General features: G+C 41.8%; 2 protein-coding genes across 3 annotated transcripts; one reads left to right on the forward strand and one right to left on the reverse strand.

Moving 5' to 3' along the window:
- Positions 1-2,310: 2,310 nt before the first annotated feature.
- Positions 2,311-8,148, reverse strand: taf5l (TAF5-like RNA polymerase II, p300/CBP-associated factor (PCAF)-associated factor). Of its 2 annotated transcripts, XM_005751669.1 has the most exons (6): positions 8,093-8,148; positions 7,380-7,660; positions 6,765-6,906; positions 6,129-6,233; positions 4,826-5,586; positions 2,311-3,603 (listed from the first exon to the last, which is right to left on the reverse strand). In XM_005751669.1, exons 3-6 carry the CDS (start codon positions 6,901-6,903, stop codon positions 2,806-2,808), a joined length of 1,803 nt encoding a protein of 600 aa, XP_005751726.1. In that variant the 5' UTR covers positions 6,904-6,906; positions 7,380-7,660; positions 8,093-8,148; the 3' UTR covers positions 2,311-2,805. The 2 variants fall into 2 exon arrangements, with proteins under 2 accessions (XP_005751726.1, XP_005751727.1); XM_005751670.1 differs by lacking the exon at positions 7,380-7,660 and having other exon boundaries at positions 8,093-8,143.
- Positions 8,149-8,187: 39 nt separating this feature from the next.
- Positions 8,188-24,188, forward strand: nup133 (nucleoporin 133). The gene is made up of 25 exons (XM_005751671.2): positions 8,188-8,447; positions 8,628-8,743; positions 8,933-9,036; positions 9,412-9,645; positions 9,982-10,152; positions 10,593-10,748; positions 10,870-10,940; positions 12,027-12,174; positions 12,462-12,612; positions 13,176-13,330; positions 13,535-13,626; positions 15,124-15,287; positions 15,498-15,592; positions 15,851-16,075; positions 16,157-16,279; positions 16,431-16,530; positions 17,344-17,598; positions 18,067-18,200; positions 19,673-19,831; positions 21,164-21,299; positions 21,664-21,782; positions 22,122-22,202; positions 22,305-22,369; positions 23,129-23,217; positions 23,677-24,188. Exons 1-25 carry the CDS (start codon positions 8,320-8,322, stop codon positions 23,811-23,813), a joined length of 3,408 nt encoding a protein of 1,135 aa, XP_005751728.1. The 5' UTR covers positions 8,188-8,319; the 3' UTR covers positions 23,814-24,188.
- Positions 24,189-25,125: the final 937 nt, after the last annotated feature.

Here is a 25,125-nt window from a genome sequence, read left to right on the forward strand (position 1 = left end):
GTTCTCCAGAGGCCTGGTAACGAACTAATCATTTGATTCAGGTGTGGTGAACCAGGGTGTTATCTAAAACCTGCAGGACAGCAGCTCTCGAGGCCTGGAGCTGGCCACCCCTGGTGTAGATGCACGTTTGTATGTGCATGTGGATATGTGTGAGATATGTGCCTTCGCTTGTTTTTGTTATGTGGATTTCTCCTAAATGAAGCACGGTGCATTTTAAAATGTGCTATACAAATCAAATTAGCATTTCTATCGTAGTGTGCAGCCTTCGCACCAATACAGAAACATGTGAAATGTTTAAATACAGCTATTAACGCAGCCAGTAAAATAGAAAGGATCAGCACTTTATACATTTCAGTTGTCAGGTGATCAAGGATGACTGGGATGACGCTAACTGAACTGGAATTCTGAGGTTTTTATACTAAAGTATAATATGTGCTTAAGTACTCAGAAAGCTAAGGATTATGGTTGGATTCTTATATGACGTATTACTCTTCAGTGTCCTTCATTGTTCATCAACATGATACAACAAAAAAGGAATGAAATCTGACATTGTTAAAAAGAAATTGTTATTTCGTGTTTTGGACAACAAAGGGAAACAGAAAGCTTGGTGACCACCAAAAGAAAAGTTCCAGGCTGGATTTATGAATAACACATCGAACCCTAACCAGACTTTATATGAAATAACACAGGCATGTGTGTATTACCAGGAAGGCCCCCAAAACTTACAAAAATAATGTCTATTTATAATTTTTATGAATTGCACAGTTAGAATTTTTTTTCCAAAAAACAAACAAACCAAAAAAACAGCCTTCAAAGCTTAGAGAGTTTTTACACCCACAGCTACAGCGGGCACTCAGACACGACCTGCTGCTGTAGAACAAGAAAGAAGTTTTTCTGCTGTTAATTCACAATAACTTGCTTCTCCCTGAAGAACCTTTAAAACGGAACAATCTTTAAACTTGATAGGATTTATAAATGTCTACCAGCAGTCCAAAAGCCAAACACGATATCAGTTCCATACCTCATTTCACAACTGAACAGTGGAAACAAAACAAATATAACAGTTATTCCAGCAACATAGCTACCAACCAGTGATGGACGTGTGAGCCAAACTGAACACTGAACGATGTGCTGGAGACGACCTTTAACAGTCCACGATCAGTCCAGTCTCTGCTGCCAACAAGGAGCAATATTAGGTGATTATGTTGAGTGGCTTCAGGATGGTGACATCAAATCTCTTTAACCTAATACATCTTAGAAGCAATAGTTGCCCTCAGTGTAGATAGACCTAGATTAGTTAGGAAAGTTATTAGCAGAAGGCCTGATAGTTATTTACTGGAAGCATCTACCTACATGTTAAAACACACCGAGCAACATTATCTTTGTAACGTTCATTTTGTCAATATTGAGCACATCAGCACAAATAAATCAGCAGACTTCTCATCTTCCTAAATCAGGTAATGAGACAGTTGTGAGAGGACATGAAAACAGGTTAGTTTCCTTTAAAAAAAATAAAATACTACAATTACTGTGGACATTAAACTTTCTGAATTAAGACAAAACTGCAGAACAAAACTACCATCTGAAAAGAACTACACTCTGTGAGCATGTGCAAATAAATTTCACTGTCACCTATGGTGCAAGGCGCTTTATAGCCAGCTACCCCAACTTATTTTGGTCCCATGTATGCACCTCAGTATACCAGACTCTATATACTAAGTGCATGCCTGTGTAAAAAAAGCTTTGATGCCTTCAAAGACACGGATACAGTTACTGCACTGAAGACAAACTTGGCAGGTGGTGGTTCTATTCAGTGCTCTTCTGATGACCATTTACTTGAATTACAACGTGGATTCGACTGAACTGAAATCCATTTTACTGAACAAAGGTACACTATGATGAGTGTAAAGAATCTGTGCCAAATGGCCATGTGAAGTAACATGGATTCAATTAGTGATAAAGAAAATGTGGATATATATACTTTTGTTTGGTCCTCATCTTCACTAAATTTTACACATCGTTCATTTTCATTTCTGGTTGTCAGAGTATTCAGTCACTGCATTTAATTTTGTCAAAGATCTTCAGCAATTTCCACATCGCCCTCAGACCTGAATGCTCTTCTTAAAAAATGTAATTAATTTGGTTTAAAATGTAACAAATGCACAGCTGCACTGAGACCACACAGAGTGGTTTCTTCTTCTTATAACAGCATTTTGCTTTGTATATTCTTTACAAATAAATAATATCTGCCCTATTCCTTTTGACTAAAGAAGGTAGCATTTGGTTCATTGTGTGAAGAGTCAAAATACACGTCAAACACCAGAAGCAGAGCTTGAATTAGCAGCGAAAGCTGATAAAGAATTGTGACAGAAGGGGTTTGGGTTTAGGCTTCGTCTCGCTGCCTAATCCAAAGAAAGCCGGGCAATGTTGAACGCACTTTATTGTACACGTCTCAGGTTTGAAATATTAAAGTTTCCTTTTGGGATAAAGCTGCCTGATAGTGTCAGTTATTCCAACAGTAACAATATTTCCTGAATTTACATCACAACAGAAAAACAGAACTTAACAATTTTTAGATCATCAGTTAAACAAGAAACTGGGAGATTCTTCAATACTGACATACCATGAATTCACTTTGGTAATTTATTTCTTTATTTCCCAAAAAAAAAAAAAAGCCAGTTCATGAAGAATGAAATTTGAAGGAAAGAGAACAAAAACATGTATCTCAGGATTTGGCTCCTGAGTTTCAGACACAGGGAAACATTCAGCTCTCGCCCAAAAGAGCTCCAGATGTGACGGCTACATCTACTGCTCTGCTTTCTCTTGTGCGGTTCCCGTCACCAGCAGCAAGTTGCAGGCCATAAACTGGACATTGAGCACGTTGCTGGTGTTTCCAGTGTACATTCCCACCAATTCGCTGGACGAGCTGTCAGCTGACGTCCCACCGTGTGAGTTGCGGATGTCCCACACCCGCACTGAGTTGTCCATAGATGAAGATGCCACTAGGCTGCTGTCCGGACTGAAGGACAGGCTGGTGACACTATCTGTGTGTCCCCTTAGGTCTTTGAACAAAGTCCCAGATGCCAAATCCCACAGCTTCACCCGCTGGTCTTCACCAGCTGACGCCAAGTACTTGCCATTCGGTGAGAAAGCGAGTGACAGCACAGGGCCACGGTGGCCCGTGAAAAGGCGAACAGACGCCCCCTGCTGGGTGCTCCAGAGTCGCACAGTCTTGTCTGTGGAACCGGTGGCTAAATAGTTGGAGTTCGGGTGGAATTTCACACAGTCAACATCAGAAAGATGCCCTGCATAGAGCCTCAGTGGGTATGTCCGGGAGAACGTCCAGAGACGGGCGGTGCGATCGTGAGAGCAACTGGCAAAGTAAAGGCTGCAGGGGCTGACGTCCACATCCCATACTGGGTAGACGTGCCCCTGGTAGAGCACCGTGTTGGTGAAGCTGCCCAGGTCCCAGTAGCGGATGGTTGTGTCCTCAGAGCACGAGAGCAAGCCGGAGCTGTCTGTGAGGAAGGCGGTACGAAATACTGGGCCACTGTGACCTCGCAGCGTCTTTATCTCACTGCCTGAGCTGTCCTCTTCATCTACCTTGGAAGAAATGATGAAAGATTACATGATTATACTTGATTTTGTTCCTCTGCAGCTTAATCTAAAAATAACGTACAACATTTATTTGTACATTAAAAATCTAAATTTGCTAAACAATTTAATCTTTAACTCTGCAGGTCTTTTTAAATCAGAGCCACCATCTACAAATGAGACCCATCTCATTGCTAGAGATCGGAATTGGATCATTTTCAGTGCACCCCACCACAACAATGTTTCTAAAAACAAACCTAATCAGGCAGTGACATCACCGTCGCCCAGATAAACGTGGACATTTTAAAAGGAGCTGAAGTGGCTAAAGTTAAAGCTATCCAGTGCGTAGAGGCCGCCGTAGGCTAGCAACCTTTGTATGTGCCAGCAAAGGAAAAACAAACAAATTCAAAGCAGTTATGAGTTCAGTTAAAAAAAAGAAAGAAAAAAAAAGGTCCCTGTTGTCTAATGAATTTATAAATATACTGAAAAATAAACTATATAAAGCTGTTGCTCCTCCTTTTGTTTGGCAAGGTAAAACTCATTTTAGCATTTCTACCTCCTTCCAGTAGCAAAGCACTTGGTTTCAGATGTTTCAGTGAAAGAAGATCTAACTAACTCCAGCTTTGGAGAATAATATTTGGGACAATAATTTCTTCTGATATAATATTTGTTAAGCATTTGCATTGAAGACAAACTAAATTGTTTGTATCTGCTGTGATTTATGGTTCATAGAAAGAAAATCAATAACAGCAGGTTACACATTTTAACTTAGCAAATTGCAATTGGTTCAGCTCTGCTCACTACATCTTCCCTTACACACCTTTGACATACCTGCTCCACCCTGCCTCTTTTCTTCACCTCTCGTGTCTGTTGCTTTGGAAGGTTGCCCTCAGATATTTAAACTCATGTACTCATGTCAACGTCCACTCCTTGTGCTTTGCAACATCTTCCTCTCATTCACATACATGTAATTTTATTTGCAACTCTTCCATCTGCACCGTACTCTCACTACAGATCATAATGTCATCTGCAAACATCATAGCCTGTCCATCACCACTATAAACAAGACTTCACCACCGTGTCTCTGTTCTCATGACAACCTTTGTCTTGTCCTCGGGATTATTTTCTCAGATTTTGTACACCAAAAGAAACACATGCAAATTTTAAAAAAAAGAAAAAGAAGATATGGAAACAATTAAGGTGAAGACTTCTCATAACAATGTCTACTTACTTCCTCCTCCAGTACGTCACATGCCAGGTGGATGTGTGACACATCAGCCTGATGGGGTCTGGCCTTGAGTTTTCTGGCACGGAGGCTCCACAGCTTTACCGTGGAGGTGTCAAATCCACCGGCCAGCAACCGACTGTCAGCCGAGACCTCAGCAGTGTTCAGCATCTGCTCCGTGTGGTGGAAGGCGTAAAAACAGACGGTGGTGAGTGACGGTGGTCCCTCGCGGACTTTCTTAACGCAGTCCTGCAGAGCCTCAAGGGCTGCCTCATTCTGTGGGATCCCTGCTGGGACCTCCACCCCGTCACCACTCTCTGTTCCATCCACTCCGGCCCAAGAGGAGGTGGAGTTTGGAGCAGCTGTCGACCCGCCAGCAGCTCCATAGAGCTGGTAATCTGTCCGCCTCAAGGCACTGACCTCCAGCTGCAGGTGTGTACTGAGGATCCTACAGAGGGCACTGTTGTCCTCACTCTGCAGGTAACGCAGCAGGTAGCCGTAGGCTGGCTCCGTCAGGTGAACCACATATTTGTGCTCTAAGAAAGCATTCAGCTTGGGGTTGGTCACAATGTCTTGTGCACTGAGGACATGGCGGAGCTGCTCTATGATGGTACGCTGCTCACTGTCCTGAAGAAAGGCGCCATGAAAACGACTGTAAAAACCATCCACAGCCCCCTTCAGTCCAAAGCGCACCATGTCCAGGTGGAGGTAGACGAAGAGTGGATAGAGGACACTGCTCACCTCTTTAGCCCAGGATATGTCTGCTTCTATTTAGTAGAAAAAAAATATGTATATTTTTTAGGCTTTTGTAATCAATAACAACAAAGGTTAACAATATCGTAACAGTTCCATCATCTCATTCTCGATATCCATGTGGAGCTGTTTGTATAAGCCAATAATAATCCATTTTGTTATTCATGCCCTTTCAAAAAATAAATACGAACATAAATGTATGAAAGACAAATGTTAAACCCAGTTTGTAATCCATGTTTCTCTCTTAACAGTCAGGACAAAACAATGTGGACTCGCACAAAAACAGCTTAAGAAATGTTGACAAAATGAAAAAATATCAGCCCTGGATTGTCGATAATACAAAAGCACAATTGTCAGAGAAAATAAAAATATTTAAAACTGCAGCAATATGTCATCTTTCAGAAAGAAGCTCCAGTCGTCCACAACCTTTGTCTCTTTCTGCTGTTTAGGATGCAGCTTTACCACTACCTAAAAAACGTGGAGCCGAGGCATAAACTTTGGGAACAAATACAATTATAGATGTGCAAGTCTAGACTCAGTGATGTAGAGCTCATACCTGACAGGAAGGCGCGGAGCTTGGAATACTGAATCTCATACTGCTGTGGGTCATACTGGCATGGTGCAGCAGAAACGACATTGGAACATCCTGACTCCGTCTGCACTGCTCAGACATAGAGAAAGAAGATAAAGAAGAAACCAGGAAAACTGTTAATTACAGAGAATATTGCCAGTCAAAGGGTCAAATACATTACACTGCATTATGAAAATAGATTATTTATCTTAACCAATTATCCTAGGGACACAGGTGAGCTGGAACCTATCCCAGTTGTCTTATGGTACACCTTAGAAAGGTCACGAGTTTAACAAAGGTTAAAACAAAACAAACAAACCAAGACAAAAAACACAGTCTCACAATCACTTAGAATCACCAGTTACCTAACACATGTCTCTGCACTGTGGAATTAAACCCAAGCAGGCCCATGGAGAGCATGGAAACTCCATATAGACAGCTCTAGGCTCTACAAGGTTCAAGCCCAAAACCAAATCCATGTTGCACTGAGGCGGCAGTGCTAATTTTTGCAGTGAAGCCAATCCTGTGGTGTTTTCGTGTGATCAGTCTTTTCTCATAACTATGTGGCTGTGCGATCTATTAATTAGGCTGGAATCATCATCATCATCATCATCATCTTACCCGTGAGACTTGCAGCCATTTCTTCGGGGGACTGGTAGAGCTTGGCTCCTTTCAGGGAGCCGTCAGTGTCCACATACTGCCTCCTCTTCAGGTACTGAGCCACGGCATACTGGATCTGCTCAGTGCGAATCCGCTTCATGACCTTACGAGCACAAGCTACAGTGTCAGACACCTGGCACTTTTCACAGCACCTTCTCTCGCTCATCCATCCAACAAGTCGGAAGCATATAGTAACTGTTTTCGTGCTCACAACGGACTACAAAATACGATACATGTCTGTGACTACTAAAAATTCTCATTCATCATCTCCGTGGTCAAATTAAACTTCTTGAGCACAGCATCACCTAGTAGCTAATTACATAGCAAAGCAACGCTGGCGTGTTTACGTTACAAGCATTACAAAGGGCCCAGCTAGCACAATAAAGATACGTGCCAACTAACCTGAAAGTCAGCAAAGAACTAGGCATGCAGTGTAAAGCTGTCAAGTTTCGATAGTAGAGGAGGATGCTTACACCAAGCTAACTGGCTAACTTCCTAATGCTAGAAGTGGGCCTGGCCGCTAAACTTTTAGCGGGATTAATGCCTTACCATCATTATTTGGACATTGCTACTTACTGCATAACGTGTTGCTGTCCGCCTTCAGTTACTGTGTCCAAAACGACCGCTTTTAACGCATCACTGTATCTGGCTATAACTACTATATCAACGTCGTTCGCTGCCGCTCCATCGTGGTTATCCAACCCTGTCAGACTCCATCAAATCATGCTAGCTAAAGCAGCTAAGCTAGCTGGCCGCTCTCATCTTTAATCAGCAATTCTAGGTGTCGTTAATCTACTGCTTTCGCCTGGCTCCCGTTAGTTTCAAGCTCAAGGCCAAATCTATAGATAACAGATTTCCTGAGAAGAAGAAAAAATCTTAGAACACAGTTATTAGGTTGATATAATTTTTGTAGTTGATAAAAGTCAGCTACTATGATGAGATGCACTGAATAGTTTGGAGTCTCCTAAAGATCTGATGTCATCTTGATGACATAAATTTGTGTTTGTTTTATTTTATAAATTTATATGTAAGCTTAAATTTACTGACCCAGAGGCAGAATTGTCTCTGCCAATCCCTGCTGTACAGGAATCTGTGTGAAAGTGCACTATTAAGTCACTAAATTAACTGTGAGTTAAGTATTTAGCGTACTTAACTCACCTTTTAAGCCCCTTAAAAACGTAGAATCGGCAGAGCGGAGTAATTTAAATTTTTTATTTTAATTGGATGAATGTGGCCTACATGAAAAAGTGTGTGTGGTTTTTTTTTTTCATATAGTCTGGCTGACTTACCCACACAATAAGACTTTCCTCTGTGAAAGTGTTGCAGTTGTAAAATCTCGTTTTCGAGTTGTAAATAAAGTTTTACAAAATAGGCGGAGGAGACGATGACGTTTTAATCCAGCGACTGCACCGCGCGCTGTTTGGAGAGTTGTATTTGGTGGATCTTTCGTGTGAGCGCGCTTTTCAGGCAGGGTTGTAGTTATCACTGTTGAACAGTTCGGGGTACCACCGCAGGCATGTTTAGCCCTCGAACCGCCCCGGGCTCCGGCCGTAGGCAGCCGGCCAGGACCCCCGGGAGGAAGAGTGTCTCCGGTGCGGTCCCTGGCCTCCTGTTCTCCCCGCGCAGGACGCCGTTGTCGGTGAGGTGAGTGTTGTCGGATCAGATTTACTCAATCGGAAGGCTCCATATATATGGCAAATAAAGACAATTTTACAGATTTATAGATGATGTTCTTTCGTGCTGAGTCGTCAGTGCAGTCTTGGGTTAACTGGACCCATCAGACTGTAGCTACAGCTGATTGTTCTGAGTTTGTGTCATCCCCAGATCAACACCTACCCGAGTGCAGAGCCATGCAGGGGCAGAAACTGTTAACTATGATGTGCAGACCTTTGGCTCATCCCTCCCCGTCAAAGTTATGGAGGCACTGACGATGGCTGACGGTAAGAGAAACCTTGTCTTCTTTCTGAGAATGAAAGGTGTGCGTGTGTAATTTTATGAGCTTCAAACTAACATATTCATTTTCTATTTTCTTATATAGTTGCTCTCTCTTCTCTTTATGTTTCTGGTTGTGGGAGAGTTAGTAGTTTCCACTAAACATTTGTTTTTCATGTTCTTATTGGTTACTCTAGCTGATGATCAGATCTCAGTGAAGGTGTGTGAGAGCGGCTGGGCCTGGATGGTTTGTGGAGAGAGTCTGATCATCTGGAAGATCTGCCAAACTGCTGTAGCTAAGGTATGATCAGGGCAGACATTCTGCCTGAGTTTAAAATTCACTTTAAAACTACATTTAGACTAAAATTACAATCTAAAAATCATTAAAGAGTTATTTTAACATGTTCTCCAAAATAATGCAAGCGGCGTGAGGCCTTTTTTCCATCTGTAGGATCGACAAAGCAAATAATTATTCACTGATCATTTATTTCATGTGTCTTAGTAACATGTGGTAAATGTTTCAGCGATAGAAAGATGGACTTTTTCTTCTCTCACAAAACCTGCTTTCTTATTCCGATATTAGATGGAGTAAACGATGAATCAAAACAGACTGAAAGTTCACAACGTGCTAAGCTGGCAGCTTTAAATTCACAAACTAAACTGTGTTTTCCTGCAGGTCTCAGTTTGCAAGGAGTTGCAACTGCCCAGCAGTGAGTACAACTACACTGCTGACCTTGTGGCTGTGACTTCCACTGCTCCCCTGGAGATGGCTGCTGTTCAGTCCATCTCTGTCTTGGCGGTGACTGCAGAAGGAGTGGTTCGCTACTGGCCCAGCCTCTCCCAGGAGGGCAACTACACAGAGACCGATGTGGACCTGGGAGATCTGTGCAACTTTGTTGTTGCTGTCAGAGTAAGTAGGGTTCTTCAGTTGAAAATAGACGGTTTTGCTAACGAATTTGTTCCAAAAAATCTCACCACTGACTCTGCCAAATCCAGAATACTCAAATATTTTTGAAAAGGGTCCCAAAGTACAACCACATCAAACAGTATCGCTCCAGAAATCACTGAGGAGTAATGCTGCTGTCCACGGTTTATTCACTGCATACCTTGAGATATCTTGAAACATTTAAACACACGTAATAAAGCTGGCATTGCACTTTATTTTGTGTAGATTTGTAAGGAACAGGATTAAATCAACAACATATAATTTGACCTCTTTGTTTCTCACTTCCTTCTCCTTTCTCAGGGTGGAAGCTTTGTCTTGTCCTCAGTAAAGAATCAGCTCTTGAGAACAAGTGCAGATTCTTCTGGGAAGCTGCAGTGCCGAGCTCTGCAGCAGGGTCAGGGCATGCTCTCTGGCATCGGACGTCGTGTCTCCAGCCTGTTTGGCATCCTCTCGACACCAGCCAATGACACGGTGAGTCCACTGCAGAGTTTGGGCTTTCATTTATTCTATCTGTACAACTCTTTTCTATCTTATGCATTTTTAATAATTAAGACTAGTCGGTGTACAGTGTTATTATTTTTCATCTATTGGTGATGACTTTTAAATACATCGAATAGTGTTGCTCTGAGCTTGACTCTTTCCCCATTTTTTACTGTCACTCATAGATAATCTGATTATAACCTGCTAATTACTTCCTCCATGTGTTATTTGTGTTTTATGTTAATCAAGTTTTTTTTTAATCAATTTTAGCCACAGAGAGAAATGAGTGATTGCTTTTGATTCCGATTCACAAATTTCTTAAACACCCTTTATGTTTTAAGTCTATCAGGCTGAATAGTGAGGGCAGTTCTTCTCCAGTGTCAGTTTAGTTATCTTCAGTGTTCAGAGTTCTGACTCTATTACTGCTGCAGCTCTGCAGTGTGCTGTGGGTGGGGGAAAGCAGCTCCCTGTACACACTCACTGATTCCAGTCTGAGTAAATGGGAGGTCGACGACAGCTCGGAGCACCAGATCCTCAACTGGGACGCGCGCAGAGTTCTGAACGAGAGCATCACAGACGCTATATGGGTCAGTATGAGCAAACATGTGACCTTATTTATTACAGATGAAGGGTTTTTTCCTGTTCTGCACTGTAGCAAAGAAAACGAAATAAATAAGATTCAAATGAAAATGATTTCCTTTCCTCCAGGGGTCAGAGAGCAACTATGAGGAGATGAAGGAGGGAGCAAATGTGGCATATCTGGACATGAAGCTCAGCCAGTGAGTGTGTGATTAAAAGCAGCTTGTCTTTGGATTCACAAAAACCTGAATCATTTTTGTTTCCTTCTTCTTCTTCTTCTTTTTCACTAAAACATGCCGCATGTAGGATTGCATGTGCTATGGTAAAGTGTTAGAGTGACCAACCGGCCTCTTGTTTTGCACTTGTTGACTTGTAAAAGTCTATATGACATTTTTTATTTCACGATTCATTAACCACACAGAGAAGCCATCGTTTGAATGTGTTAACGTTTTCTTGAAGCAAACAGTATTATTAAAGTTCTTCATGACTGGACCGAGTGTCCTCTTTTTTTGGAAAGCAAAATATGGTCACTCTAGCGTTAGCATACTACGGCCAAACTGAGCTAGCCATCCTGTGTCGCTCTGCACTTCAAAGATCAATCTCAGAATTTAAAAAATTACATTCAATATATAAATATTAAATGAAAGATGGATTTTATCCATTCAGTCAATAAAAAGACTTGTTTTACACCTGACCTGATGAACGCAAAAACAAAGAATTACCAGATTTAAAAAATAAAAAATTTAACAGATTTTTGTTTCCAAGGAACATGAGAGCCACATATGAGGATATTCGTTTAAAATTTTGATAGAAGAGTAGCAGTATAATGTCCTCGTAAGTGGACATCAGGCCCTTGCAGTATTTTGGTCTAAATAACCCAAGATGTGATGTCCACATATGTGGACGCCAGGTCCTTGGAGGTTAAGGGGCAGAGAGGAGGATGTTACTCTGTGTTGTTGGCACATTTCAGGAGGACGCTGCTAATAAAGTTACACAATTACACAGTGAATTCGCGTTTATTATGTTATTTACAAAATGCCACCATTTTTGTCTTGGTCGTATGATTTTGTTTTGTTGTATTTATCCGCGACACCTTAGAGGCCGGTCCGTGACAATATTGTCTGACGTTAAACCGGTCTGTGGTGTAAAAAAGGTTGGGGACCACTGTCTTAGTCGACAGGTTATCTTGTGTTTATTTGTTGCCTCCATGTTCCTCTATTATTCGCTATTCCTCTTGAACTTACTGCACCCCTGGCTGAACCGAGCTACACTCTGTGTGCTTTCAGAGCCGGGTTGGTGGTTTTGGCTGCAGCCTGGCACCCGTCCGACACTCCCTGCCTGGCCTACTTCTGCCTGGTCACCCTGCAGGACAACGGAGCCGCCATCTCTGACCAGTTCACCGTGGAGGTCACAAAGTACAGCTCTCCCTTCCAGGTCAGACCTGAAGCTGCTACTGCAGCAGTGGTGTTTTTGTGATTTGATGTATTAGAGGATCAGTCTGGTCTGCTCATCAAGAAGAGCCTGATAATTACAATCCTCGATTATAATTATTACAACATTAACCACTTTGAAACGCAGAAAGAGTGGAACTGTCCAAACAAGTGACAGTGAAACTACAGGACATTGTAAAATAAAGTCCAGCATTTACAGTTCCCATTATAAGAGTGAAGATATTTATGCTTTTATTTTGAAAGTCTTCAGTTATTCTGTTATTTCCTCAGAACAAGGAGACGCTGCAGGCCACTCGGCTGGTGTTGCCTCGTTCCCCCGGCTCCACAGCCTTTCTGTACACTGAGGACGTAGTGTTCGCCTGCTCAACAGGAACCAACAGGGTCGCAGTTCCTGATGAGAAAATCAGCTTTAACTCACCAGGTGGGAAAGTTGGAGCGTTAGAGCAAGACCGCCTTCGTTTTGTCACTATTACTGCATGTAGTAGTGACAAAATTAATACTGTGGTCAGTGAATAGTTTGTTTTTCAATTAAGTTAAATGAAATTCCTGATTCTGTGGGATAAACGTCTTTTGGCGTTGGTTTGAAATTCAGTTACACAGAAGTATTGAATAGGTTTCAAAAAATTAATTAAAATCTGTGACATCACTAACAAATTTCACCTGCATCTCGTTGCCTCCCAAAAATCTATAACTGATCAAATTCACGTTGCTTGAATAAGTTAACTTTATCATATTTAACAGGTTTTTGTCCGCTGTGTTGGTGTAAGAGGATTAAACTGTATGTTGCTTCGAAGACTCAGATATTCCTAAAAGATAAAATTGTTCGAGAATGTTTTGGTCAGGGATGAATTAAGAAAAAAATATAATAAAGTATTTGTAAAGGAATAAATAATTCACTCGACTTGTTCAATAGGCCGATAAATGCTTTCAGTTTAGATCAAATCCAGGTGAGTCTGTTTATGTTGGTGGCCTCTGTCTGTGCAGGTGATGGTGTACGTGGAGCAGGCTGCTGTGCCAACCTGCCGGTCTTTTTCTCGCAAAACAGCGGTCTGGTGGCGGTGGTGGCCAGAGAGAGTTCCTCCATCCTGCCAGAGACCATGGAGGACTCGCTGTGCTCCTCGCTGGCAGCAGCCCCGGAAGTAAGTTTCAAAGAGAGCCGTCTGAGCGATGAGACTAAGAACTTTCTTTTTATGCCAGTTTGTGAGACTTCGATCTTTCTCATGACTTCTGCGTCTCATAATTATTGACACAAGGAATCCTGAGAAGGAAAATTATAACTAAACTAACGTGATTATCGTGGGGTGTTGCAGTCATGCATTTCTAATGTTGAATTTGCATCAAAGGTGTCGGCCATGGAGACACCAACCCGAGCCGAGCCTGTAGCTCAGGAGGACAAAACCAAACTCCTGAAGGCGGCCTTCCTGCAGTTCTGTCGGTACGTCTTAAATACAGCTCACATCTCCTTTGAAAAATATTTTAAAGAATAAAAATAATAAAGTGCCTTCATAATATTAGAAAAAAACAAGCTGTGGAAGAGAGCCAGAGATTAATAATAACAAATAATTAAATGCAGAGAGGTGTATAAACAGAATCCCCACGCAGCCTGGACCTATTGCAGCACAACTAAGGAAAGATTAGAGGTCACCTGATTCAACCCAAACTATATGCTTTATCAAAAAGGGCGTTTTTAGGCCGAATCTTAAAGGTAGAAACAGTGTTTGTCTGCCAAACCCAAACTGACAGGTGGTTCCACAGAGCAGGAGTCTAAAGGCTGAAGGCTCTGTCTCCTATTCTACTTTTAAATACTCTAGGAACAACAAGGAAGCACGCAGACCAAGAGCAAAGATTTTTATTGGTGTGATACGGTACTAAGATAACTAAGATTAAGATGAGGCCTGATCATTCAAAACCTGCACATGAGGAGCAGGATTTTAAATAAATATACCCTGTCAGTACTCTTGCTGAGTACAATAAGCTCTTTTCTGAATTTAGAAGCAGAAAATTAGTTATTGAGGTAAGTAATTGGTGTGTGTTATCTGACTTCATGGATAAATGAAGTTGGGCATCATCTGCATAGCTTTTCTACGCTCCTGGAGTCCTCAAAGCGCTCTATACAACACGCCACATTCACCCATTCACACAAGCAGCTTTGTCAGCGCTTTAACTAACATACACTCAAACATCAGAGTGAGCAGGAAAGTGCAGGAGGGAGAGGCGAAGAGGCCATGCTGCTAGCAGGTCGGCTGCGAGTTCATTTAAGCTTGCGAATGCCTAAAACAGTGAGTGAATACTGAAAAAATATCAGCGTGTGAATCAACAGAGAGTGTGCTTTAGATAAAACGTGCCGATTCCACCGTGGCATACAACATACAGATAATGACACAGATAAACTCCACATAATCACCACTGTGTGCTGGAACAGGAAGAGCCTGGATCAGGTAAATACACAAGTGACTAAATCACTCTGCTTTTTGAGAATATTGTTTTTGTGAATCTCTGGCCAACATGTTTGTTCATTTTTGTTGTTTATCAAGTAAAAACATCAAAGCTGCGTTTCTCTGCATCATGTTGTGTTGAGTGACTTGGCTGTTGTAAGCTTCTGATGAAAGTTGAAGTCTTATATTGAAGCTCAGGGTCTTTAATATGGGCAAAAGGAGTCATCATTCACACTTTCTAGCCATAATGACCGGTCATCTGTAAGTGAGTAAGAGAAAAACAACACATTTGCTTTTCTTTATAGTTTGTTTCTGTGTGTGTATAACCTAGTCTGTCTGTTGCTATTTGCTGGCTGTTTGGGGGCAGGAGCTGCGTTTCCAGACTCTGTGATGGGATTGTCTGTGCTTCCTCATTTCTCTCTGAGCCCTTAAAAAGCACTGAGAGGACAAGTCTATATTCCTGTAACGTTCCAAACTCTTCTTCTCTCCCCTGTCAGTAACGACCTGGTCGGGGCTCAGACAGTCATAGATGAGCTGTTCCCAGCTGACGGCGATGGGGAGGAGGGAGCTGAGCTGGACACCATGGTGACTCAAATCAACCTTGATTTGGTGGACGATTACCCGGCCTCTGACCCTCGCTGGGCCGAGTCTGTCCCCGATGGTGAGCTGAGACGAGAGGAAACAAAACACAAAAAGTTATTAACCAACCAATGAAAAGCTGTATTGTATGAAACTAGTGCTTGTAAGGTTTCGTCCTCTCTGCGGTCACTGTACAGTTCTCACGTAGCTGATCCGACTTTGCATTTAATGTGTGTGTTGGAAAAAGACTTGAACTGTTTTGTTTTTTTTCTTCTCTCTCTGGGATTTGAAGAGAGCGCTGGCTTTCCTCTCACTTCCCTCATCATCCTTCACCAACTGGAGGATAAGATGAAGGCCCATGGCTGCTTCATGGAGTTTTTGCTGCAGGTAAAGAAACCTGCACTTTTGCATGTGTGCACACACTCAGAGTTCACTTTATAAGGCACACTTTAAGCTTGTTGGTGGAAAATTATTAAATTAAACTAGATTAAGATCAGCTTGTACATTAGATTGCAAAGGTACTTTTACTAACACACAAACAGGGCTGAAAATAAAAATGTGATACAAATCAAAACTCAAAGGCTGAATTTAGAAATGCATCAGTCCAGTTGCCTCTCAAAAGCCGCCATCATCCTCTGTTGCCAGGTTGGACTGCTGGACCGACTCACTCAGGTGACTGTACATTCATCTCCCATGGCAACACGCCTGCTGCTGTGTGAACATGCGGAGAAGTTGCAAGCAGCCATGGTGCTGAAAAATCACCACACCAAACACTCTGAACTAGTGAACCGGGCCATCAGCACGGCGCTCCAGAGGAACAACACCGCCGTGCCGCAAAGCCTCACCGCTGCTGACGTCTTCTTCAGAGAGGTTTGAGTCTCTGGCAGCGAGAAGGTATCACAGTTTGTTTGTGTAATAGATGGTCATTGGACTGTTGTTGTGCTCTCACAGGTCTCTCAGATCTCCTTGGTGTTCGACTGTCTGCTGGAGGAGGAGGAGCGGAGTCTGAAGGAGAGTCCAGTGGACTCGGTGCAGTGGGCCGAAGTGGTCCTCACAGTCAACAACATCATCAAGGTAAATGTATTGTGCTGTTTTCTTTTTTATTTACTGCGGTCACATTAAAACTTAGGCTTCATTTTTAAGTGTATGGGTAGTCTTCCAAATGTAGTGTGTGTGTGTGTGTGTGTGTGTGTGTGTGTGTGTGTGCGCGCGTGTGTGTGTGTAGGACATGCTTCAAGCTGCTGGTCAGTACAGAGACATGAAGGCCTCCATGTACAGAGCGTCTGAAAATGCTGCTGCAGAGCCTGAGTACATCCCATGGACAGGTGACAACATGAACCTTCTTAGATTCACTTGGTGTCAAATGTATTTTGATGGACACTCCAGTCACATGCAGAAGCAGACTGAGCACAGAACCGTGGCTCTCACAGGCCTGAATGTGCGCTTAAGGTCATTTATAATTTTAAACTTGTTTGATCTGCTGCTCAAACAACCACCAGCATAAATTTTGTGTTTTATTATTTATTTGTTTTTGCATTTTTGTAAGTTTTACAGCTTTTCTTACTAAACAGTTAAATGACAGAAAAGCACAGAGTGAGTTTCACTGGTCCGACCCACTTAAGATCAAAGTGGATGTAATATGACACCATGCTTTAGTCTAATGTCATCGAAATACTGCAAAACCTGCCATACAAACTCATGGCAGTAAATTTGGGCACTAATACCACAAAGTTTACAGAGTGGGTATGGACAGGAAAGCTCAGTTCTGAAAGTTTTCTGTTGGGAAATAAAACTTTGCTGTTTAAATTTACCAGCTACAAACTAAGAAAAAAATAAGAGCCGAATATGATAAATGTCCTTATGTGTTCACAGTGAAATGTAATTATTCTACATATGACCCTATTAGTGTATGTTGTTGTTCAGTGTTTGTAACTAAATCACTTTAGCACTTCATCCAAATATGCATTTATGCTTATGTAAACATCGGGACTCCCCTCTTAAACTGAAGAAGTTTGGTATCTTTTCTATTTCAGTGCTGTAAGAAACTGAATGTTTGAATGGCTCCGTGTCTGCACTGTGTGTTGGAGCAGAACTGATTATTAACCCTGTTTTCTTTCCACCTGACCTTGCTTATGCAGCATCAGGTGGCGTTGGCGGCGTTCGAACAGTCCTCTCGCGCCAGCACGAGATCATACTGCGCACAGTGTACCCACATGCTGACTCAGAGCTGCGCAATGCCCTTTGTGAGCAGCTGGTGGCGCTGTTGGATATCTACTTGGGCAGTTTTGTGGCCCAGCTAAACTCCCTGCAGCAGCAGAGGACCCAACAGGAGCGCTACAACAGCTTGGAGATGGAGTACAGCCAGCGGCGCTCCGAGCTGCTCGCACCGCTCTGTAAGTGGAGGATTAAAATGTGATGGCTGTGAATGATCGAGTCTTATAGATTCACCGAGTAAGATTTAAATCTTTAACATTAAAGGGGATTGTTGTGACATTTAGAAATTTTGATTTTTTTGTTAAGTTTTGTTAGATGAGTAAAAATGCTGTAATAAAGTATTCCTTTGGTAATTCCTCTTTTGTATGAAGAAATAAATTTTCTTTATTACAGGAAAAAAGCTTTGAGTGCTCAAACTGAGTAGAAAGCTGGTATATTATTAGCAGTCCAATTACAGGTTGTTGCAGTAAACAAACTATCCATCGCTTGAACGTGACCATGTCATCACGCAAAGCTCACACACAGGCATGTTGTAATCAGACACGTGGACACTGCAAACTGAAGTGTAACGTCCATGTCTCAATGTTTATGCTTCTTCTGTAGGTTTTTCCTTTCTGTTTATTTATTTTTATTTTTTTGCGTTGCAGTGGAGCTCGGTCAGTACCAGTGGGTGGCAGCGTTGGCTGAGAAGTACTGTGACTTTGACATCCTGGTTCAGATGTGTGAGCAGACAGACAACCAGAGCCGCCTGCAGCACTACATGGCCAAGTTTGCAGATCAGGTACACAAAAACTCAAAGATTCCTCAGCTGCTCTGCACGAGTTTCCCTACATGTTATTTACCATTTTTATTTTTTTATTTAGGATGTAAGGACACAGTGTTTTATGTTGTACAGGATTGTAAAGGCACTTTGAGGCCATTTTACATTTTAACCCAATAAAAACTAGACTCCTCTGACATCTGGGCATCCAAAAAGCTAACCCTGACTCCCAAGGTCCAACTGTCCGACTCCAACATGAAGTCAGTACTGCTGTACAGGGCTGAAACCTGGAGCACAAACAAAACCTCAAACAGAAAAACCCAGACATTCCTAAACAGCTGTCTGAGAAGGATTCTCCACATTCGCTGGCCAGACACCATCAGTAACATCAACCTATGGGAAAGAACCTGTCAACTCCCAGTAGGCGAAGAAAAGATGGTGCTGGGTAGGATACACGCTACGCAAACCACCAACCAACATCACCAGGCAGGTTCAGGTGGAACCCTCAAGGCAAGCGAAGGAGGCGCCGCCCAACAAGCACCCGGCGACGACACCTCGAGGCAGAAGTGACAAAGACGGGCAGAATGGCTCAGGACGGTATTTACCCCGGCCCCTACCCTGGGAGGGGTGACGGGCAGCAGTAGTAGTTGACTGTATCTTTTATTTAGGCTTAAAAATATGCAGCCATCTGCTAGTTTGTTTGTTTTTAAGTTGATTTCATTGACTATGAATGTAGCCTAGTTGTTGGCACCAGACCTGTCACACAATCCTCTCCAGAGAATGCTCCAAAAAAGAGAAAAATCCCTAACAAAGGATGTATAACCAGTACTATGTTTAATTTTATGTTTATTTTTTCTATATTGGAGAACTAATGGCTCCTTTAGTGTGTTGTGACTTACTGACAAGGGCTACAGTCCTAGTGTAGCAAAGGACCAGATACACACAGGCTTGTCAGGCTTAGGAAATGCTTTTATTTTGCTTATTCTATTCAGTTCAGCGCAGGTGACTCCAGCTACTCCTTCTCCAGCTTCACACACACTCCTCTCCCGTCTGTCTCCGCTGTCTCTACATATAAAAGGGGAGAGAGTCATGTCTCTCGAGGTGTCTCCTCTGCCACCTCGGCGCCCTGAGAGCTCACTGTACCGCCCCTCCACTGCAGCGGGCCAGAGACCACGCCCCTGCCACACATACTGTATGATGATTGACTAAATTGGCATGTTATCAAATTCTGTCTGGTTATCATGAACTGCAAATTTAAGAAATGTTCTTAACATCAACCCAAAAGAATAATAACAGTCTCTCGGGCTTTCTTTTAACCTGGATAACTTTGGGTACATTTACAGATACATCACCTTTCATCAGCACTTAAAGAAAGGTGACGCACATACCTGGAAGGAGCAGGTGTCTGCACAAATACCGGATTCTATCGAGAACTCAGACCAGAGTATATCAGTAAACACTTTAACGTTCTCTTTGTACCTTTACTTTTGCAGAACTTTTCCGACTTCCTGTTTCGTTGGTACATGGAGAAAGGCAAGAGAGGGAAGCTGCTGTCCCAGCCGGCCGCTCAGCACCAGCAACTCGCCAGCTTCCTGCAGGCTCATCAGCATCTCAGCTGGCTGCATCACATCCACATCCACGACTACCAAAGTGTATGTTTAAAAATAAAAACGCACACACACATTTACAATTCTGCTTCACAAAACCAGCACAATACAATTTTCTATGAATTTTTAATATCCCAACTAAATCCTGAACCCAAACGTTTTTTGGAGGGGGGGGGGGTTAACCATTTCAAACCTATCAGGACCCGTCAAAATCTGGCCAACATTGTAGCAACATGATTTTCTCAGTCTAACTCTCTCACACATTAATAAACACATCCGCCTTGCTCTATTCAAGCTCATGTAACCACGCGGCTTCCTAGTGTCCTTACCTCCTTTCCTCTTTCCTTCCTGTTTTTTTTTTTGTTTTTTTTTGTACTTTTAACCTTTTCATATTTTTTCTTCTGCTGTTCGTTCATCGCTTGTGCACTTCAGTCTTTTCACTACCTCTGGAAATAGCATTTTTCAAAAATACTGCAGTTTTGCAACGAACAAAAATATAGGGTCATTTTTTCCTTCCTTCCTTCCTTCCTTCCTTTCCTAACCGTCCTGCTGTCTTTCCTGTTAAACACACAGTGTGTGGCTGTTACAGTGGGATCTACGATGGAAACACAAATTCAGTTTCCTTCCGTTTTCATTTGAAACCGTTGCTCATAGAAGACAAAGCACAGAAGAAAACATCCTGTAACATATCTGTTACACACTCGCACTTTCTAAAGTTTCCTTCCTGTTTGCAGTTAACAAACACAAAGTGAAACCACGGGCACACATATATCTAAACTGAAGAAGACTTCCTCTTTTGGCCTCACTTGTCAGTAGAAATCCACTTTGACAAAGACGCGTTCGAGGCTGTAAACTTCACTGTGTTATCCTGGTTGATACTGTTTTGGTTCCTCTTTTCCATTTTAACTGTGATAATGAATGTGCCTGGTGAGGTATTTAGCAGACAGGGATCTGTTATTCTCATTTCAACTCCGTTTTATTATTGAATTCTTTTAGAACAGCTTTTCATGGTTCACAGTTCTGAACAATTCTTCTGTATCTCATGCTGGGCCTTCATGCAGCTTCTCCGTTCATCCTCTGACTGTGATGAGCAGTTTTAGCTCCTCCCTTTTTTTAGTCAACAAAGTATTGATCACGTCACCCAATTGTTTAAGTAAATATAATTCTAAAGGTGCTAGTGACGTGAAATTCTCACCACATGTCAGTAACAACCCACGCAAAGAAATCAATGCATAGATGTCCATAAATTATGTATAATAATGAAAAGTGACATTACTCTGTTTATTTGAATCAAGCTGTATCAAAGTCTTAGTTACACAGATCGATATATTTTTGGTGTGACGATGTCGTGGCTAACGTGGTATTTCACGTCTGCAGGCCCACAGAACTCTCTACAGCCAAGCCAACATGGAAACGCGTTACTTTGTGAAAAAGAAGACACTGCTGGCTCTCAGTAAGCTGACTGCACTAGCGTCTGACCTGCCGGAGGACCAGCTCTCCAAACAAATTGATGGTAAAAAAGCGCACACATTGCTGTATGCATGCAGACCTCCCTGCACCTCATAAACGTCGTTATCCGTGGAATTTTACTGAATCGAACCAGCATTTTAGATCATTTTATTGACACAGATTCTTAGATTGTCAGTGAATAAAAGTTACTTGTAATCTCATTAGCTGCTACAACAGTGGTTGCCTTGATCTCGTAGTAATTCAGAGAAAAGTTCAGAGTGTAAACTCATTCATCTTTTTCTTAGTAATGAAAGTCTTTAAGGGCACGATAAAATCGCCATATAAAGGTACATGTATTTGTGGAATGGCAGGTGCTTTGTAATATGTCTTGTAAGTAGACTTGACACTGTCATTCATCTGCCAATCAGACATTGTGGAGCAGGAGCGCTTCCTGCTGCATCAGGAGACTCTGCCTCGACAGCTGCTGGAGGAGAAGCAGCAGAACCCCGACACCATGCCTCTGCTCAGTGCTCACAACCTCATACAGGTGAAAACACGTGCTGCTTGTGTGTGGATAATTTTCCCGAGTGAACGAAAACTGCTTGTTAACTTAGGTACAATATTTAAACAAGATCATTTCAGTTGCTTAAATGTTTTTTATGATAACTGTATTGGTGTCTGCGGTTCCAAATAAAGAACCTGTTATTGGATGGATTAGTGAAAGTAGATAAAAGTAGTATAGAAGGACCTCACCTTAAGACAAAGTGATAATCATAGGTATGCAGAAAAGATCAGATCACATTTAGAGAGGGTCAGAAGAAAATGATTCAAACACTGAGACTGAACAGCTTCGGTGCATTTCCTTTTTAACTCTCGTCCTCTCCAGCTGTACATCTGCGATGACAACAGGCGAGCCAACGAGTACGATTTCAAAAAGGCTCTGGATCTGCTGGAGTACATCGATGAGGTAGCCGCTAGCGTTTGTTTACAGCACTGGTGCGTTTGAGGCTCAGGTAGTCGGTCTCTCAACTTTAGCAACTTTAGCGGTTTTCTTGCTTTTCTGTTGTAGGACGATGCTGTGGACATCGACGCACTCAAATGTGAGATTTTCGGCAAAGCACTTAGGAGAGACGAGTAAGATCCGTCAGGGTTATTTGTATACATTCAACTGGGACTTTGCTTAAATTAAAACTTTTTCGCCTGGTATTTCTCTAATAACATGCAAATAGTTTTCTAGTAGTGAGTAACCTATGATTAGCTGAATATACGTTGTTTTGTTTTTTAGAGCCTTTCAGCCAGTTTCAGGTCACTGTTTAGCTTTAAAGCCACAAATCGAGTGTTTGGATTCATTCTCAGTTTTCTAGTTTTCAGCAATAAGACCGTGTGCACATAAAGAGCCAGACATTTCCCCCTGAAGCTGGTAGAGGCCAAAAACAGAGCAAAAAATTAATTAATATTGGACTCTGCCAGATGATCAGAAACACGACTCTAAATGATAAAAAGCTATTCTGTTATTTCACAACTGAAAATATTGTTTACAGCTTGATTCCTCCACCGCCTGCTGTTAAAAACACGATGTTCATGTGAAATACCATTAGTAGTTAGTAGGAAACTCACAGGCCAGTGCATATCGATTCTAGGTCTCATCAGGCTCTAAAAAAACACAATCTTTTGAATTATATACCAGCTGTAAAGGATATAAGTGTTTTATTGATATGCCAGGAAAGATGGAGTGTCAGTGATTACGGCTAGTTTGGATCAGTAAAGGAATCTGGAAAAAAAACAGAAGTCAGTACTTCTGTGTGTGTTGGATTTGTAATGGTTGATTTAAATGCTGTGGGTATCTTTATTGTTTTTTGTTTTTTGTTTGTTTGTTTGTTTTTCCACCTCCAGCTGGTCTTCTGCAGATGGGAACGACGACCCTCTGGAAGCAACAAAAGACAGCATCTTTGTCAAGATCCTCCTCAAACTCATTCAGGAAGGTGAGAAACATTGACGAAGGCTTGGTGGATTAAAGAAATATGGGGAGTTATCCCAAGTTATCCCTATTATGTCATGAGAGCCCCTTGTTCAGCTTAAATAGCTGCGTAGGCTAGTTCCATATAGAACTAGTTTATCAAAAACTGTGCACAATACAACTGAACACTTCTGTACATGTGATTGTCAAAGTTAGCAAACATTTGGTTCTGGCTGGAGGCAGTCGGGCTCAGCCAGTAACCCCAGCCGGCTTAGTTTTTACTCTTCTACACGTTCTGTTGACGGCTCTTCTAAACAGTGGACCACTCAAGCCCCCCCTTTGTTTTTGAGTATATTATGAACAGTCATGAGCCGAAAGAATTCAGTTTTCTTTATCTGTATGGTCATCAAATCATATGTATCCTTATATGAAAAATACACTTGTAATTACTAAACAGATGAACTCTTTCTTCTGTATTTTCCAGGCGTCTCTCTGCAGACCTATCTGCCCGACATCAAAGACCTCCTGGAGCTGGATGAGCTCAGCAGTTTGAAATCAAAGCCATATTTTGAATTTGTCCTTCGAGCTAATTATGAACATTACCTTCAAGCCCAGATGTAACAACCACCAAACCCACCAGTGAAACACTGTGCGATTCAGCTTTTCTTTGCATTCTACTCACTTTTCTTTAAATTGTGCTCTTTTCTAAATAAATGTGTTGATTTTGTGTACTTTTCAGTATGGTTTCACTCTCCTAGTATTCCTCAAAGACGCACAGCTGTGACACATTTCACTGGCTTCTGTACATATTTGGAAAAAGAAGTGCTGCCGTAAAGAAAATAGTTGTTTGTTAACAGGAGAGACAAGAAATCCATATCGTGAAGCAAGACATGATTTCAGTTCTTTGCATCAAAGTTGTTTTGTATGACGGCTTTATTAACATTCACCACGTTTAGAACACATTTGTCTTATGACAATGAATCAAATTTGCTCTAATGTGTGTGTTTTGATTCTTAGTGGATACATACAAAAGACACGTTTGCATGCTGTAAGTTTGCACCTCCTTTTTCTAAGGAAGCCGTCATTTATAAGGACACTCGTGCAGAGTACAGAGAGATCCTCCTGACTGCAGCCATGTTTAGTGTGAAATACCAAGTAAGATCAGGGTAGGACAAACTACCACAAACAACTAAAATAACCTTCCAAGTAAGAAAACAATATGACAACAGTTCCACAAAAGTAAAGCTTTCACTTCCTGCCTCTTTTTGTTTTTGTTTGTTTTTTTACTTAAAAAGTGACACAGACCTGAGCCTCTGAGATACTGGCTCGACAAGCTGCCCTGTACTCATCAGGGCTTCCTCCTGTTGGGCGACAAAGAGCAGATGTTTGTTATAAATAGATCTGAGCTCCTCTAGCTGGTTGACTGCCACGCTGACAGAGATCCTCCGCAGTGATCCACTTTCACGGCTACACAGGCTACAGGCAGCTTTCAGGATCCAGCGCTGCTAAATATAGTCACAGTAGATTAGATTGGCGCTAGAGCTGTACATAACTGTCAATTTAGTTTGTATGACTCTAATCTTTCCTATGTTATAGGTAATTTACTTTTTATATTTTCAAATGGAGAATGATAATCCCAGAATAATTTACAAATGACTTCATTTTATTATGGATTTCAAATGGTTGATAAAAGAAAAATGTATTTATTATTGTAAGAGAAGAAAACAGGCACTATATGTTTAAGGCTTAAAAAAGGAAGATGGTAAATTCAATTCAGTTTTATTTATACAGCGCCAAATCACAACAGTCACCTCCAGGTGCTTCATACTGTAAGGTACACCCTACATACAATCATATGACTCCCGATGAGCAAGTATTTTGGCGACAGTGGGAAGGAAGAAACCTCCAGAAAGAGAAATGGGAAAAATAGTAT

This window comes from Pundamilia nyererei, unplaced genomic scaffold, assembly GCF_000239375.1.
Source record: "Pundamilia nyererei isolate P.nyererei 1_Seehausen unplaced genomic scaffold, PunNye1.0 scaffold00322, whole genome shotgun sequence".
Taxonomy (NCBI): domain Eukaryota; kingdom Metazoa; phylum Chordata; class Actinopteri; order Cichliformes; family Cichlidae; genus Pundamilia; species Pundamilia nyererei.

Coding starts and splice junctions, on each gene's coding strand:
- taf5l (XM_005751669.1), bottom strand. CDS start 6,903: ATGAAGCGGATTCGCACTGAGCAGATCCAGTATGCCGTGGCTCAGTAC. Junction 6,234..6,764: donor AATGGCTGCAAGTCTCACGG/GTAAGATGATGA, acceptor ATGTCTGAGCAG/TGCAGACGGAGTCAGGATGT. Junction 3,604..4,825: donor GTGACGTACTGGAGGAGGAA/GTAAGTAGACAT, acceptor ATTTCTTCCAAG/GTAGATGAAGAGGACAGCTC.
- nup133 (XM_005751671.2), top strand. CDS start 8,320: ATGTTTAGCCCTCGAACCGCCCCGGGCTCCGGCCGTAGGCAGCCGGCC. Junction 8,448..8,627: donor AGGACGCCGTTGTCGGTGAG/GTGAGTGTTGTC, acceptor TGTCATCCCCAG/ATCAACACCTACCCGAGTGC. Junction 16,280..16,430: donor CAGTCAACAACATCATCAAG/GTAAATGTATTG, acceptor GTGTGTGTGTAG/GACATGCTTCAAGCTGCTGG.